At 37.3% G+C, this 17,668-nt stretch overlaps 1 protein-coding gene across 2 annotated transcripts in view; it reads right to left on the bottom strand.

The window, feature by feature from the left end:
• Positions 1-596: 596 nt before the first annotated feature.
• syndig1l (synapse differentiation inducing 1-like) overlaps positions 597-17,668 on the bottom strand; it is a 73,953-nt gene continuing 56,881 nt past the window's right edge. For both annotated transcript variants that reach the window (XM_015350636.2, XM_006632212.3), the window contains exons 3-4: positions 10,830-10,967; positions 597-5,310 (exon numbers count right to left, since the gene is read on the bottom strand). In XM_015350636.2, coding sequence (XP_015206122.1) covers positions 5,152-5,310; positions 10,830-10,967 — 297 coding nt within the window. In that variant the 3' untranslated portion in view covers positions 597-5,151. The remainder of the gene's footprint in view (positions 5,311-10,829; positions 10,968-17,668) is intronic.

The following is a 17,668-nucleotide window of genomic DNA, read 5'->3' as shown; positions in this document are numbered from 1 at the left end:
TTCAGGCACTCACAGACATGAGTTAGTGTTTAAATGTCTAGACACTTAGTCCGAGTCTAGGGAAGAATATGTCTCAAAATATCATCCCATTAGAAAGTGGTCTTTACCCATGTTTTCTTGTCATTTTCTTGAGATGCATAGCAATGTAAGAATGATTTCTTTTGTGTATACATGATAGGGGAAATTATGTGTTATATGAGTCAAACCAAATAGTAAGAAGGCTTGAATTTGTAAAAAATGGCTTTTCAGGTCAAGTGTCTTTGATCCTTAAACCAAAGCCCTGAACCAATATTACTTTCAGTTTCTACACTAGTAAAGTTGAGTTTGTCACACTGCAGAGTAATAGTAAAGTAATCACAGAAAAGGACAGTAAATCATAATGTGATTAAGGTAAAGAAGTGCTCAACATTGATAAACACTTTTGAAGACTACTGCGAAGTAATTAATGATATACCCATGGTAAATTCAAGGCAAAACTATATATGAAATTGCCAGATTTAGCATGTTAAAGTCATAAAAGTCCATCATGAATTATTACCGGTTTCCAGCTATAATTAAGAAACTCTGACTTAAAAAAAGCAACAGAGAAGACAGTGGATTGTTCATGTTTTTATTATTTATAAATCACATATTACTGTCTCCCAGATTCAGAGCAAACAACCTGCACAAAAGGAGAAAAACTCAAAGCAGAGACCGTTATTTTCTTGGTAAACAGGGAAATGCCAGACAATTCTTTAACATTCGATATTCTTTTTAGGAGATGGTCTGTCGTCTGCCGATGCTGTAGAAAATCCAAAGATGTACTTTTTTTTTCCACTTGCAAAGATTTCCTCTGTTCTGAAGAAATTTTCTGAACACATAACAAAAACTGTTTGGAGATTTTTAATTTTAAGATTGCTATAAAAAAGCAAGGTGTCGTTTTATAGTCAGCCTTTATGCCATATTTTAGCGCTTATTTACACATTTTGTTAACAAGAATCAGAATGCATCTATTATAAACATGGATTATAAAGTACCCAAAATAATGAATACCTATGAATGTTATGAGACTCACATACCTAATTCTTTCTTATATTTACAATTACCTTTTTATCGAATACCTTTTAAAATTAAATGGTATTTTTGACAAAATACATATTTATATATATATATGTACATATATATATACACACATATTTAACATCATTATGAAATTAGCTAATTTTGCTTGAATGCCACATTAAGTAGCACAAATGACACTTTATGAATATTTTATAACCATCACATAATACCATATGTTATAACAACATTCACAAACCTTTATAACCACATTTTCCCACAACATACATAAGTATTCATATATACGTTAATAGTATTGTCTACTAAACAATAGTATAACATGTATAATATTTGTATGATTCATATGACATATAACAAATATTCTGGGAATTAGTATGAATACTTCTGCAGATGTAATATCTGGAATGTGAAATTAATGGAAAAGAGATTGTAAAGAGGTTTGAATGTTGTTATATTGCATTATGTATCCAACACAAAAGATGCTGTATAGGCTGCACAGTTCATTATTCAACTAATTATATCAGTGGCTCTCAGTGTAAACACTGAATATAAGCAGTATTTTAGAAGATGAGTCCTCAATATGGTGGGTGGTTGCTATGGGAACACAAGAGGTTAACGAAAGGCTACAAATGATCAAAGGCCATTGGGGCTCTTCCAAGAAATGAAGGTTATGCTAATCCTTGTTTAGTATAAATAGGTACTATTTGCAGACCGTCATTGACGTGGGTTCTCTGATAACTACATTTCTCTTTATTTTATAATCTGTCAACATGGAATTTGAAAGTTTTTAAGTTTTAAAACTAGAATTTCAGGAATTCTTGTGTCATACAATAAGTGATTAAATTAATACCCATGTCAGTGTACTTCATGTACTTAAAATGCAGAGTAAAAAGTGCAAAGTATCTAATATATAGGTATATTTTAGATGATTTTTGAAAATCTCTTCATTTTTTTAAAACTGTTATGGAATGGTAAAGATTTAGTCTGACTGACTGATCTGTGCTTCTGATTGTGGGACTAGAAACTGCACTTGTTTATAGTGCCTTTCACAGGATAGACTTTAGAGTATATTAATTTACAATTTGAAAGGCCTTTACTGAAAGCGAATTGTAAACCACAAGAGGTATGTATGACTAACTAATAACCTGCAAAGAAAACTGGAAGTGTATAATATGGGTTCTGATGGGTGACTGAACCGAATGAAAGCCATTTGCTGACTTTTAATGGTTGGAAAGAGATTATAGGCCTTTGACATTAGATCTCATGACAAAGAAGAAGCATGTGGGAAAACGCCTACCTAAAGCTTTCCATCTTTTTCAGCTACAGAGGCGACTTGATGTGATCTTGTTCGTGGTCAATTAAAACTTGTATTTGAATTTATCTTGAACGTAACTGTTTGTGAACTGATTTTTCCATTTGGCATGGAATAGCTCTAACATTGCTTAGCAGCACAGAAGTGGGAAATTATATGTGCGTAGGCAGTATCTGTGTGCACACGCTGCTTGTGTGTTTAGCTCAAATGGCAAAATGGATGGTCCTCCACAGCTCTCAAATACAGGGAGGAAAATAGGAGACAAGATTATGCAGTGGTACTGGGTTTGAATGGGTCCATAACTGTTGTTCCTGAGCTCTCTTCATGCATTCCTCAAGACAATTGCAATCTTTGAAAACCATATGGCTGTACAAGGACTGTTTTCAGTGCCATCAGAAATTCATTTTTAAAGGTTTTTTCCAAGCCCAAAACTGTAACTGAAAAGAATCACGATCACTATAAACATTTTGTGAACTAAACAAAAATCCTAGCACGTTCTTTTTTCATTTTAATTAACTTATTTTGGACGTGAAAGTAACAATCTATTGATCAGGATCTGATCTTAAAAATGATGCATTTTTACAGACCTTATGTTGATTCTGTTTTATATGCTGTTGTAATCTTAACATTGGAGGCTTTTATTTCTTTTCTCACCAGCAAAGGCAGAAAGCAAAGGCAGGGACATAATAGATTGAATATGTGCCTCTACTAAGTAATTGTGCATTAGTAACAATATTCCAATCAAACATATTAATTGGGAACGCATGGTTAAATGAATGAGGCTTTACATGACAGTTCACATGCTGTTTCTGCCTTTAAACAATATTGCTGGAAAGGCAATTTGTAAAGTCTCACACCATCTTGAAGCCTAATCTTTTCACATTCCTCTCCTATTCTTTAATCAATAACAGTACTGTGACAAGTAAAGTGTATTACATTGCTTGTATACTGTATATCCACATTAAGGTCTATTATAGCCCCTCTCAGTGGTTTCTAAATATTTCATCAATCATCACTTGCAGATCTGATGAAAAATATCTGGAACGGAATCTAGCCATTCTGCTCAGGCCTTTTATGTGCAACATAAATCCAGGCTCATTATGAATGCTTTCAACCAGTATGTTCAATAGTTTATATGCCAGGATACACAGATTGCTATCTTTATAACCATGCCATAAAATGTAACAAACACACTTTTAAAATGTGAATTTCAGCTTAGTATTCATGAAAGACAGGGGACAATATTAAATGTATGCAGAGTTCCAGGCTGCGTCCATAGCTCTGCAAGAAAACCAGAGCCTGTTGTTCAGGGCTATTTATGCAAGATTAGAGTTTAACCTCCTTCTGAACTTTTGTTTCAAAGCCCATTAATTATTAAGTTAAGAAATTAGTGGTTCTTAAAATGTTTTCACTTTTGTCATACTTAAACCAAGGCTTACAGGACAGAAAGATAATTAGTTCATTTCTCTACCTCACCAAATTAAAATATATATTCATTTATAGTTGGTTTACAATTACTTTAATGGCTGTTGTTTTGGTAAGAATGACTTATTCCCTGTCAGCTCCAATTTCTTCAGACATGGGATTAATAAAATACTTTTCCTTTTTATTCAGACACACTACATTCTGAATATTCTCTTTGTTCCTCAGCAAAGAGCATGCTGTCAGTACATGTCACCTTAAAGCTGAAGAACGAATGGTACCAAACTCTAGATTTTAAATACTGAAAGAAATATCCTTGATGAAACGAGTAGCAGTAACAATCTGAATGAAAAAACAAAAGGTTGTCAATCTAAATTTGGCATAATCTAAAACCTGAAATACACGGAAATTCTTAATAGTTGGATGCAGTGTGCTATATATTTCAAACTTTGTTACAGTATGTACCAACAATGCACATTTTCTTCTCTGCTCAGAATATTTTATTAACTTGAAAAGCATATTTTCTGTCATCTTTCCAAGCTATAATATCTACGATGCTAGATGTGACTGAAAAATTTCTTTCCAGTGTTCTTTTTTTCCTCTTTACCATGCGCTTATCACAGTACCAAAATAGATCTCGCAGGAATCATTTGAAGAGTAATTTTAATGCTGGAAGCAGGCCTTGATGGCAATTCTAGATAAACACCTGGACAAATACTAGCCATTTTGGAACAGAACAGTTTTCACACAAAACGACACCATCTGTACATCACGGCTCATTTAAAAACACAGAAATGTAATGCACGCCGCATTGTTTTCAACTTGTTGTGGGAAATCTGCAGGGATTTTCCTATGAACCTTCAGAAAATGCTTTTATGGTTTCTATAGATTATAAAGGAGCAGTAGCAGTCGGCCTCCAATTTTCTACCTGAAAACCCAACCTTAATTATATAAATGGAGGGGTGAAGGAGTCTATGAGGGTTACAGCTCAGCTTGCTTTTAATCCTTTCGCATTGTCTTTCTAAAGGCTCTTTCAATTGTTGGAAAAAAACGTTGGAAATTGGTTTGCTTGTGGAGTAATACTGCTTTGTATTTCTCTGTCTAAAACACTTAAAAATACGAAAGGGTTCAAAGACTTAACTGGGCCTGTAGTAACAGGATAGGAGGTGCACTCCAGATCAATAAGCTCTTTGTTTTTCGTCCATTCATTAAGGTAAAATTTCAGCATACTCCCCTCCCCCTCCTCCCTTCGCCTTCTCACTTTAATCCAAACTGACAAGCAGACATAGAGTAAAATAGCCAATAATACATGCTGCTGTGTGTGGCATTAGTACCATTTTACCACTCTCGTCCAGATGCTATACATGTCCTGATTTAGACAGATAAGCAATCAGGGCCACGACGACACCGACATACACCCCCGTGCCAATGGTGATGGAAAGGGCCGCCAGGAACAGAGCCCTTCTGGAGGCGGAGCTTGCCAAGGGGAAGTCTCCCTTGGCGATGGCTTTGCTGGTCTGACGAAAAAAAACAACAAAAAAAAACAACGAAAAATATGAGCAAAGACAAATCAGGAGCTGGGACAGGACGTCCAGTGTGCAATCATAATCACCAATGGGATGCTTTTAGCTTGGCTTTTAAGTGAGATTCCCGTAATGAAGCAAGCAGTTGCCTGAGTTTAAAAAAGTGCTTAACTAGGATCGCATTATGTAGATCAGAGGAAGAGGGGTTGGAAGGATTTGCTTTGTTGTTTCTTTACTCAAGCAGGGTTGCAATTTAGTTGGCAAAACCAGAGCAAACAAGGCTTTGATATTCTTCCCATTAATTTTCTATAGGCCCTGTTTAGCAACATCCAGACCGACGGGATTTAGGAAGAAATTAACATGGTTGATATCAAAATAAAGCATCTTAATGATATTAATTCTAAAGAATTGAAGTGATTTTGTCCCATCTCCACTTTCTGAAGTCTAACACGACCTGTATCAAAGCCTCATGAATATTTCAAGACAGTGTACCTTGAAATGCTTGAAACTGTTGATTTTTATGATGGGAATCTGAGCAGGGACCTATAGTGTTTGTCTTGCAGCAACCTCTTATGCTCTGTTTATAGGAAAGGCTCTTTATGAAAATTAAAATTGCTCTCAAAAATCAATCTGACAGCACAGATGGAAAGCAGATTTCACTTCCTCCTGCCACAGCTTTGATTGCGTAAATAATTTCTTTTCTGAACTATTTCATTATTTATGTATTTTGTTTCCATTTTGTCGGTCTAAAATGGGAGTTTCAATATTATTCTCCTGATCCTGAAGCGTGTCTGCTTGGCAGGAAACATTCCAATTTTACTGTTTGTTTTAAATTGGGCACATTTTATTTCATGAAAAGAAAAGAGCCCACAGAGGGGCTATATGCTCAATGGCACAGCTGTTCCAAATGAACTGAGATATTCACCTAATGAGCTCTCTTCAGCCTAAGCTGCAAGATATTAATAGAATGAGCTAGACAGAGTCTTTTCATTTTTGAGAGTTTTCAGTTGAAGAGGGAAATGAGGTTAAAAGGCAAAGGTGAGGCAAAGCAAAAAAAAACACCTCAGGATGAAGTAGCCATTAGTTTCCATGGAAACCGAGTGAGGATTAAAACAGGGAATACTGCTTATACACTAAGCCTATTACTACACCCCAGTGGGGAAATGTGATTCAGCATCTTTATTTAGACCTGCATACCTGTTTCTATTTTTATTAAGAGTACTTTAAAAGTCTTTGGAGGAATGGTGTTTTTCAACAGAGAAAATATAATTGCAAAACACTTTCCTGTGTGAGAAGAATAAGAATGTAAGAGCAGACCACTGAGATACAATGATGGAATTTAAAGCCTCATAGGAGATAATGGGGTATCTAAAGTTGATTAGGCCTGTGCAATATTGTAAGACTGTTTAAACAAGCTCCTTAATTATTTAATGTTTTCTACTTGTTAGAAATTAATTAAGAACACAGTAGGACAAACCTACATGGACTAGACTGGAAGGGCAATATCTCGTGTTTCACTGGCCTGGAGCAGTGTTCTCAATACTGGTTCTGAAGCACCAATGTGTCTGCTGGGTTTTGTTCCAATAGGTCCAATAATAATTACCTGTGCCAATTGTTGCCAGTAATTAATCTATTTAGTAATTAATCTATTTCTGCACTCAGGTCTTGGTTTAAAAATATCCTACTACAGGGATTCTCAGTCCTGGTCTTGATATTCCCTGTGTCTTTGGTTTTTGATCCAGCAAAGTTCTTTATCCCAGGCTAATTTTTCTATTTGAGTCCCACTTTCTTAAATTTGCTTTCAGTTTTTAAAATACTGAATGAGATCAGTAATTGAACCCTGTGCTAATTAGTGAGCTTCTGGACTGCTTTCAATCAGGTAGGGTAGGAGAAATATAATATATCCAGCAAGAAATACACTGACTCAGGATGGAAGTTACCCGACACAGTGTCTCTCTCACCTGTGCCTGTTCATTAGCAATTGATCTCCTGTTAAGAGAGCTGTTTAGTCAGACGGAAGGGAGCAAATTTGGGATCTGCAAATTGAGGAGAGACTCCATGACATTATGTGTGCTGAATGTGTATTTTATCAGGGAGCAGTTTAAAAACCAGGTGTGGAAAAGGTCTAAACCAGCAAGCAGCACAGTTACTGGCTGCAATTAGCACTGGTGACCGAAGATCCAGCTGGGACAAAAACCCACAGGCACCCCAGAACCAGGACTGAGACCTTCTTGCACAGAGCACATGAGCAACTGAAACCATATGGTTTTCAAATCTGTTGTCTGAAGTACCCAGCCAGCAAACAGAGATTATTTTGTTTCCCTAGTTTAAGATAGAGCTACAGTATACTTTGATAAACAGGACCACATCTATTAAACGTCTGCAATATCTGGCACATACTGTTCATATAATCTTTACACAAGGAAAGAATGAGGTCGAAACTAAAAGACAAGAACAAAGGAGTAACAGAATTCTTTTTAACCAGTCCTCTACTGCAAGGGGTTTGACCGTGAACAAAATATATATATGTAGTTAAAAAAGGAAAAATAGATTGATTCAAAAATGTGTGTATAGTTAATTTTCAACGTGTCATTAAACAAATAGGGGAGCTCAGATTTTCATCTCCTGAAAGATTGCTCTAATTTTGTTTTGCCTCATCAAGAAAAATGTTAATTAGCGGTGTTAATATCCTTATTACCTTTCTTGTCAAAACAAAAAATCATCAGCTCCTTTGCAACTCGTGCTCATCATAGCCACTTTGGAGCAAAGTATTAGTCTTCTACACAAAATAAATAAACTCTTTTGGAGATGATTTATATGTACAGTAAATGTTACATCTAGCCTAATACTTCCATGGACCTAAACCTGAGTAAACTCACACAACTGATATTTTCTAAATACAGTTTGGAGGTTGTTTTAAAAGCCAATACACTAAAATGTTGAGTTACTGTACATTTTTTAGATGCTCTTTGTTGTAATTTGTGATCTGTAAAGCTTTTTTTGCTTTGGATTTGGTAGTCATTTCCTCCCTTTCTGTATCTTTTGTTTTCCCGAAACCAGAGTCCTACAGTACCTGTCCTAGTTCACCACTGCAATCAGAAGTGAGTGCCACTGCTGCCACTTCTCACTCTGCGGGTCCAGAATATAAATAGCCAGCCTCTGGTATCAGTCATTAATTTGTAAGGCTCAGTCGCTTGGGTTCCCAGAAGGAACAAGAGGTCACTGGCACACTTCACCCCAAGCTTTGCCTGTGCTCCATCTCCCTAATCAGTCCCAGCAGTCCTGAGCTTAATGTGAGTCACAGGCAGGGTGCAGCCAAGCACAGCTGTCTTAGATTCGAGCTCAGAACCGGCAGACAGCTGGGCCCAACCCACACTGCAAACAAAGCACTTTCAGTGTGAGCCCCTTGATGGCAGGGTGAACTTCATTTCTATGGCTCAAAACTATTCTTTTTTCATTTAAAAAAAAATCCCAAGTTTGTCTTTACATCTCAGCTCACAATGCCAGTGAGCTTCAGCAAGGAAAGAAGTAGGAAGGGCACACAAGCTCTTCCAAACCACCCTCCTATTGAGCTAATCATCTTTTGACGTGGTATGAACTTCACAGACGTTCTGCACTGATTTGAGGACTGACATGCCCCTTTGCCAGTAGGCTTTACTCACTGCCAGCCTTCACGCTGAGAGAGCACTGACAGAGACTCAGCCAGCTAATCCCAGCCCTGATCCCTGGCAGTGTGGAGTGAAGTTGTGCACTGCTGCATGAGGAATTCTGGTTATAGCAGGCTGGTGACATGATCCTGACTCAGAAATGTGAAGTCTGGATCACAGCACTCAACCTGTGCTTGGGGTGAGGATCTTTACCAGCTGAGCCACACAGGAGCCCCTGAATTTGAGAGTCACTGCAATCCCATGTAATTCTTCATAAAAATCAGCTACTGTAAAAGTCGTGACTTTAGCACTCAATAAACACCACTGCTTGAATCAGCATTAGTCTGCTTTCTTTCTCTTGTTTACTTCTGGAATAACCGGTTCAGGTATTATGTAGCTGTCAAAGTGGTGACTTTTGGCACTGTTGTTACAGAACATGGCCCGTAAAAGTTATTGATTTCTTTTCTACATAGAGGCTGTGATTAATGTGTTACTTTGACACTCAGGAGAATTTTTATTTTATTTTAGTTTTTTTTTCTGTTTTCATAGTGTAATTTTACTTTTTAAACTTGATATGTGAAGAAATGTCTTGTAGCATGGTCTTAAAGGAAAGGTGGGAAAAAACACAATAATGGTGGTTTTACAATTTTAAACTGTCCCCTTCATTTATCAAAATAACGTGTTAGAAGGAGCCACGAGTTGCAGATCAGGAAAGTCTGGGCCATGGGAACAGAAATGACATATTAATCATTATCTTTTAAAAAAATCATCTCAAATTATAAAAGTTAATACTGCAGGAATGGTTACGTCTGATACATTGAGAACTTTCTGTAAAATACTGTAAAAACTGTCCACGGCGATTATTGAAGTCATGATATATTTCTTCCATCCATTATCAGAAGCCTCATTAGCCTGGTGTGAGCTGCAGAAAGCCTTAGGGAGCTCTGGTGCAATAGCACCAACTGCCACACCACTGTCACCACTGAAAAATCACTTTCCAATACGTTTTTGCACACTTTACATTTTGGCATCACAAAAGCAAATATTTTCTGACATGTATTAAAAATAATTCGTGGTGAGCTTTTCTTTGATTGCAGAGCTCTTCAGGCGGACTAATATGACCGCCTCTTAAATTCGGCAAGAGCTTGTTGATTTTGAAGTGTGGGCACAGGCAATGTGTGTGTTTGTGTGTAGGCTGCTGATTGGAAGAGGCTCTTCACTTCGGTCTTTCCCGAAGGCCGTCACCAGAGACAGGAGCTTCTTTTAGAGTAATGGGGTCAGATCAGTCCAAAATGATTATTTGTTTGGTTGGGAAGACTATGTGAGAAGTATTGGCAATCCAGCACTGAATACATGGAAGCAAACCGAATAAGTGGGTAAGCAGAATAACATACTCATAGTAAAAAATCGGGGTTATTATTTACAAGCTACACAGTATACTTAATCACATGCTTAATGCTTTATACCGACATGCACACAGATCATGGCATATCCTTTAGCATAGTTTCCAGCTTGGATTGTGCCTAGCACTAGAAATCATGAGCACTAGAAATGATGCCGAAGCAAATGTTGTCACCTCTTATGTACACATTATTTAATTTGAGCGCGTTGCCCCAAAGCATTATGCATGTGATTGTAACGTCTTGTGTAGCCACTATGAGGGGCTTATGAAGCCATTACGCAGCAACATTCAAATCAAGCCTTACCAATAGTAGCCTTTTTCCTTTAAGAAAGTTACTTTCACTCAGGGAAACGGCTGGAAATAAGAAGTCGTAACACCAGCAAGGCAGCTCTTGCAGTTACTGCATACAGTACCTTCGAACCGAGGGAACAGCCCCAGCACGCATCTGGGAAAAAGACCCTTACCCCCTGGGAGAAGTAGAAGGCCGCGATGCCCAGAGGCCAGAAACAACAGAGCATGGAGAAAATGGCCAGACCCAAGTGGTCCCGCGGGGGGATCATTATGAAGTTGTCTTCGCTCTCGCTGTCGCTGGAACAGTCGCTCTGTGGAGACATCAGGGTGCCCTTTACTTTGCTGCCCCTGGCATTGTTGAAAAGGCATTGTTTCTCTTTTTCTGGGGGGATTCATCCATCATCCAGCAAAGCCTATATCTAATCTAAGTATAAGGTAATACTCACTTGGCTTGAAAAATATGTACGTCTTGTCTTCTTATGTATTTATATAAAAAAAAAAACACGGCATAATCATTTACTCTTGCCTCAGCTCACTTCCTCCACTACTGTGAATTATTACATCACTGCTATTCATAATCAATCACTTTGCATTGCCCCTTTAAGCATCAATAACATATGTAGGTAAAACTTAACATTTCAGTTCATTAGCAATGTAGTAGCAATTGCAATAACGGATTCAAACAGAGGAATCTCTCAAACTGAGGTGACAATCCATGAGAAACTGGAGAAGTGAATAGGTATCAATACCTGCTTGCCATGAGTTCCCAGCTCAAATGATTGGTTCATCTAGTGCAGAAAGCAGCACTGCCCCAGGCAGTCAAGGTGTAGTTGGGTAACATCTTCATTCCCATGTCCTAACAAACCTGCCTAATTAGTAATAGCTGTTATAAAATATTGAACAGATGTGTGTTCCAAAAAGGCACAAGTCATTTTACATCTAGAACATATAAAATGAGTCTCATTAGCATTGGTAATGATCAGATTCAGATACTTTTTTTTGCTGCATTTTAAAATTCAAAGGACAAGCCTTGGAATTTCGTTCTTGTGCTTGCTTGTGCTTGTCTGTACAGAATAGTATGTAATGTTCTGGAAATATTTCAATAGGACCGTCAAGTTCTTTCTGATTTGACAGCGCAATTGTATTTAAAACTGCGCCTTTCAATACATCAAATATTTATATATAGTACATTTCAGTTAATGTAGAATGGATTTCAATACATTTATGCCCATAATGTCCTTGAAAGAAATAATTAAAAAAAAATCTGAAACATTATTAATTCAATGTGACTGATGGCTTCCTTTTTTGGAAAGGCACATTTTATAGCGAGCAATTCTAGGAAAGTTATAAAAATGCTTTTTTCTGCTGTATTTATTCTTTAGCTGGTAACAGAAAATAGGACAGTCATCTCCATCCTTGCCAATGATATATTGCTTTCTTTCCCACTAGAATGCTAGAATAGCACTGGCTCATCTCCAACCCTGAGAAAGGCACCTGTGATCTGCTACAGTATTAGTAGGTCAAACTGCAGTACAGTCTCTGGGGAGTTTCTGATTCTATCACAGAACCACTCTGACCATCTGGATCTGATGGTTTTATAGCCTTGTGCAATAAGGACTGGTGCCACGTCTTCCACCTACAGGTGAAACAAGAGTGTAATGCCAACACCTCTTTGGAATAATCACCGGTAGTAGCATAAAGTCAAAATTGTCTGTTTAGGGGGAAAACCAAATATGTTCTGTTTAAACTATCCCATTTACAAATGCTTCGAAAAGATAATTCTGTGGTTGCAAATCAGAATTGCAATGAATGATTTATTGCATTCTGTTAACAAGGGGCTGTTTGTTCCACTTCTGGTAGCTAGTTTATCATTCATGAAGCAACCCCTACATACCGTAAAAGCATATTAACAGCCCCTACATTAAAGGGTTACGCTTTTTCCATTGTCAAAGGCTGTGGGTAGGTTTGGGTCAAGTCCTTTTCAAATACTGCAGTTGACTGAGAATATGTAATGTTAGAAATTATTATTATATAGAGTTTTTTCCTTAATTTCCTTAATTTAGTGCTGGTTGTTGAGGCAAACAAGAATGGCATCAACTGCCATTTCCTCAGCCGAAAATGCTGAAATATTTCCCCATTTATCTTCTTATCCAGTGGGATGAGCTCTGTCTTCTTTAGTGCAGCTGCACACATCTGACACAGACAATCAGAAAGGCAGCAAGCTCATCATGATTTGAAGTCGTTCAATCTGCCCTTGTCATGTTCTCTGCCATCACAACCAGCACACAGCTTGTGCCTGCTGGATGGCAAAGAATTTGTATTCTGTCAACACTCATGAGAATGCTGACAGATAAAACAGGATTAACTGATTGTTTTGTCCTTGTGAGGTGACAGGGAAAACAGAAAAAAAGACGATGTAATTTACCTGGTAAATTGGCTTCACGGCATTAGAGAAAGAACCTTTTATTCCCTTTCTTACTTTCCTTTTTTGGGGCTGCATTGTCCAATAAAATAAGTTGCACAGACTTTCAAAAGAAACAGTCAGTTTCTAGTCAGTTTGCTAATTCTTTGACATTTTCCTTGTATTGTTTTAGCTTCTGTCTTCTGTTCCCTGGCACAGTATGTCAATGACAAATGGGATATTTAATGGGAAGACTCTGTCTTTAAGTGTTTTGGTCTGACTTCAAATTTATGAGACGTCAGTTCCTGGAGTGACCTTTTGGGAACGAAACTGTCGCCATTGTGTTATGCTCATGTCTGCTCCTGTTTGTATAAATAAATAGCCTATCAAAAAGAGAATTCATTTATTACTCTTGTTATTGTGCAAATCAAAAATAATCCCAGGGACTAGATGGAAAGAAAATAAATGGAAATGGATGTTCTTGGTGGAAAATAAATGAGGCAATTTAAAAGGACAACAAGAAAGTCAGGGAGTCTGGTGTTCTGTGTTGCTCGATGCAGTGTCTGTAAAAGCTTACCAGCCAATTATAATTTTACAAAAGCATGAGTCTCAAGCAGAAAACTCACTCATAATATTTCCCTTTGTGCAATGGGTATAATTAGCTTATGATAGTCTCTGCATTTATTAGCTTCTTAAACAACATTTTTTTTCCAGAATGAGGGCTCTGACGTTTCTTCAAAGTTATTCCACAAATGGTGCCCAAAACACATTGTGGTGCATAGGGTAGCACTGGCTCCTTGGTTGAAATCAGACTCTGTCTGTGTGGCATTTGTATGTTCTCTCTGTGTGTGCATCAATTTTCTCTAGCTGTTCCAGTTTCCTCCCACAAACATGCTGTTCGGGTTAATTGCTGTCTCTAGGTTTCCCTCTTTGTGCATATGTGGGTGAATGTGTACTGCACTGTATGTGTGTGTGCTCTCTGATAGTCCAGGGTGTGGCTCTGCTAGGTGCCTACCGAGTCTGACTGGAGCTCTCAGTGATCCTCAGTGGATAAAGCAGTTAGAGAAGATGAATGGATGGTGTGCAAAATGCTGCATTTCAGCGTGTCATTTCATCTGTGCGTATCTCATAAGGAGATGCCAGGATTTTAAATCTAAGCCATCTGTCTGAAGCCTGTCCTTTACTGGGTGAATGAATCCCTCAGCTAACCTAATGCAAATCTACATGCCGGGCTAATATAACAGCCTTATTCCTCTGTTTAAAAGCAGGGGTTTGCTTTTGAGAGCACAACTGTCTAATTAATATAGGCTTTTCTTCAGTATAGGCTCTAGAATCAATTGTGAAATTGTGCTAGTAATTTAGTATTTTAATATCCCACAGCTGTCTGGGATTTGGGTTCCTACTGTAAACAGCACAATCAAATAGTGCCCTACTCTGAGTGTCATTGAGTGATAGAGTAATGAAGTGACTTGTTATGAGGCCTTTTTTCACTAGCAGCAATACTAGTATTGTCACTGAAGTGTAACTTTAGAGCTTCCCGATATGTTATGAGAAAAAGGAAGAGAAAGAGGAAGAGGAAGACAGAGAGGCTGAGTGACATGCAAGCAGTCACGTGACCAATTGTCTATTCAGGTGATGGCATGCAGCAGTTAATCCTCACACACTTTTGGGAAATATAAAATCTACCAACTTGTACCTTTCATATGTCAATGACCGAGATTATTCAAAACAATTGCAGCTTGGAGTTCCTTAGTCTACTGAGAGTACTGTTCTGTTTTATCTCTATTAAAATCTGTATAAGATTTGTTTCTTTGCTCTTGCTTGGATAGCTTAAGGCCTACTTTTGAATTGACAAATTCTTTGTGTTCATGTAATATAATAATTCAGTGCATACATGTGTAAGCATTGATTCGCTGTGAAGATATTTGTGAAAATGAAAGGTATAGCATCTGTCAATCTCAAGCTGTTCATGGATACTGAATGCTGCGAAAAAAATGTTTACGTCTGACAGTTTGTTTTCAAAGCTGGCTCAGAGATAAAGCCATTGTTGTTGTTTTTAATTAAGAACATAATTAATTGCCTTGTGGCTCTGGCCCAGGGAAATGGCTGGTCTGTTAGATGGATTAAAGTAAAATTAAGATACAGCACATAAATACAGTAAAAAGAATATAATGTAATGTTTTGTAGACACGAAACCTGAAAAGATACTGGCTGGGACTGAACACTGTATAAACTGGATATGTCACTGCTAATAATGCACCTGCTTTTAGGAGATGTTATTGTCCATAACCTTTGACATTGAGAAATATGACCTATCTGACTTGGGCTGCTCATGGCCAACAGTCTGATTGCACATTTTCAAAGGATTTGTGCTATAAACTGCATTCCCAGTTACTATTTACATAGTGAGTGCAATCTGTTTGTATTAGAGCATCATAAGTATACACATTAAGCATAAAAAGAAGAGATTTTAAGGCTCATGAATTGAATTCACATTATTTGCCACTGTCTTCTACACTGGATCTTATTGACCCCTTTTGAATGTCAGAGGTAAGAAAAAAAATCATTATTGGTCTTGGTTTGACATAGTAATAAATCCAGCCTTCAAATCTTTGACATGATTGGTTTTCTTTTCATAAATTCGGCAGAGAAATTGCTATTAGGCTGTGAGCACCAATGAATGCATTCTTCTCCTGAGGCAGGATATCAAGGCTTATCTCTGGATGTCTCTTTTCCTCTAAATTTAACCAGGAGACATAAAATTTGACATAGCCCTGTGCTGCTGTGACTGCATACACATAAGCAGAGAAATGCCCAAAGTGTCAAAAGTAAGGCTACCACAGCCATTAATGAGCTCTTACATTATACTAGTCTAATGTAAATTTAAAGTTAATAGATATGCAATATGTAATAAAGAAATATCTGAAGGCTGTTAGCTGCAGATAAACAGTTAAAAGAATGGGGTATGAGTATGTTTTCATTAGGAATGCATTGAACAAAAGGAGAAGCTATTGCTCGCCTTATGATCATTTCAATTTGTGCCTTCCACACTGATAATTTGATTTGTGGACTAGGTTTTATCATTTCAAATGTTCAAAACCAGAATACTTCAACAGCATTGTTCTTTCAGCCATTGGTGGTGTCACCCCTTTCCACGTTTCTAAACAAAGGATTGCTAATCAGATGGCTGACAGCAGCAGTCTGCAATACAGACTAGACAACATCAACGACAGCTGTCCAAGCCTCTCTCCACCCTGGATCCATGCAGCGAAAGGCTCCATTTAAACGATGTCAGGATAGAGCATGGTGTTAAGTTTCAAGGAGGCAGGTGTTAAGTTTCAAGGAGGCACATTCATACCTATTAGGAAGACATGAGCATAAGAAGAATGGAGAAAATGTATCGGCCTGTTCAGGTTAAAAAAATGCTATTTAAATAAGACGTTATCCAAAATGTTGTCTAGTACAATCAGAAGCTAGCCTTTTTTCTGTATTGCAAAATTTGCTGTCAGTAATGCAAACTTTGAACAATCATATTCTTAACTCTGAAATCATCAAATATGGTAGATGAGGCAGGCTTGGGAGACAGTGTCTTCACACACTATGATATCAGCACCCAATGATACACAGCGATGAGTATTGTGAACAGAAATAGTGCTAATGGTTTTAAAGGTGAGGCCCACCAGAGGTGAAAATAAACCCTGATGAGTGTCCTAGAAATAGGAGACTAGGAAAAGCACATTTTGCCTATGAAAACCATTGCTGAAGGTTTGACCTTTTTAATTTAAGGGAGTTTAATACATATAAAAAACTGTTAGATACCTAACTTTGAAAGTATAATGTTAGTAAAACTATTATAAAATTACACTTCAGAGCAGAAACATTTATTTAATTTACTAACCTTAAATCCTAACTGAATTTGCAAAAGAAAAATTAAGCTTAAGCTTCAGAATTATGCTTTACCAATGTATTTTTTAACTTCAGAATATTGATCATTTCTCCTGAATGGTTCTCCTAAAGCATCATTAATTATTTAAGATAAGTATGGGGCTGTGAGACAGTAAAATTACTGCGCCTGGTGCTGATGTTGACACAGACATTATTATACAGCAGTGATTAATTAGGCTTTTATGACTCTAGCTTTCTAATAGTTTTATCTTTACTGCACTTTTCAAAGATTTTTGTGTACAAAATGTACTAAAGGATGTATTCTATAGTATCCCACTAACATAAAAATCACAGTTCAGGGTGCTGAAAACAAATTAATACAGCTTAGAAAAGTCCAGACCTTCTCAATTGATTGCACAGAATAGAATAACACAGCCACCTGCCAAGCGTGGTTAAGCACAGGAACTAGAACAGCTCCCGCAGAGACTATGGTTCACAATACTGAAAGTTTAAACGTTTCTGTTGTTTTATGCACCACATCAAATTCTATTCTAAGCCACATTTTAAAAACCGTATGTTTCTTTGTTGTGTAGATAAAATTGGCTCCAGCAGATCCTCATAATCATCAGCATTATCAGCAGGTTTGAAACTTGAAGCTTTTTCTAGATAAAATCCCAACATAGATGGATGAAAGTGTTATCAGGTACTTTTGTCTTCAGGCTCGCC

This window comes from Lepisosteus oculatus, chromosome 8 (genome assembly GCF_040954835.1).
Source record: "Lepisosteus oculatus isolate fLepOcu1 chromosome 8, fLepOcu1.hap2, whole genome shotgun sequence".
NCBI classification, from domain to species: domain Eukaryota; kingdom Metazoa; phylum Chordata; class Actinopteri; order Semionotiformes; family Lepisosteidae; genus Lepisosteus; species Lepisosteus oculatus.
This window is presented reverse-complemented; position numbering and strand designations above follow the sequence as displayed.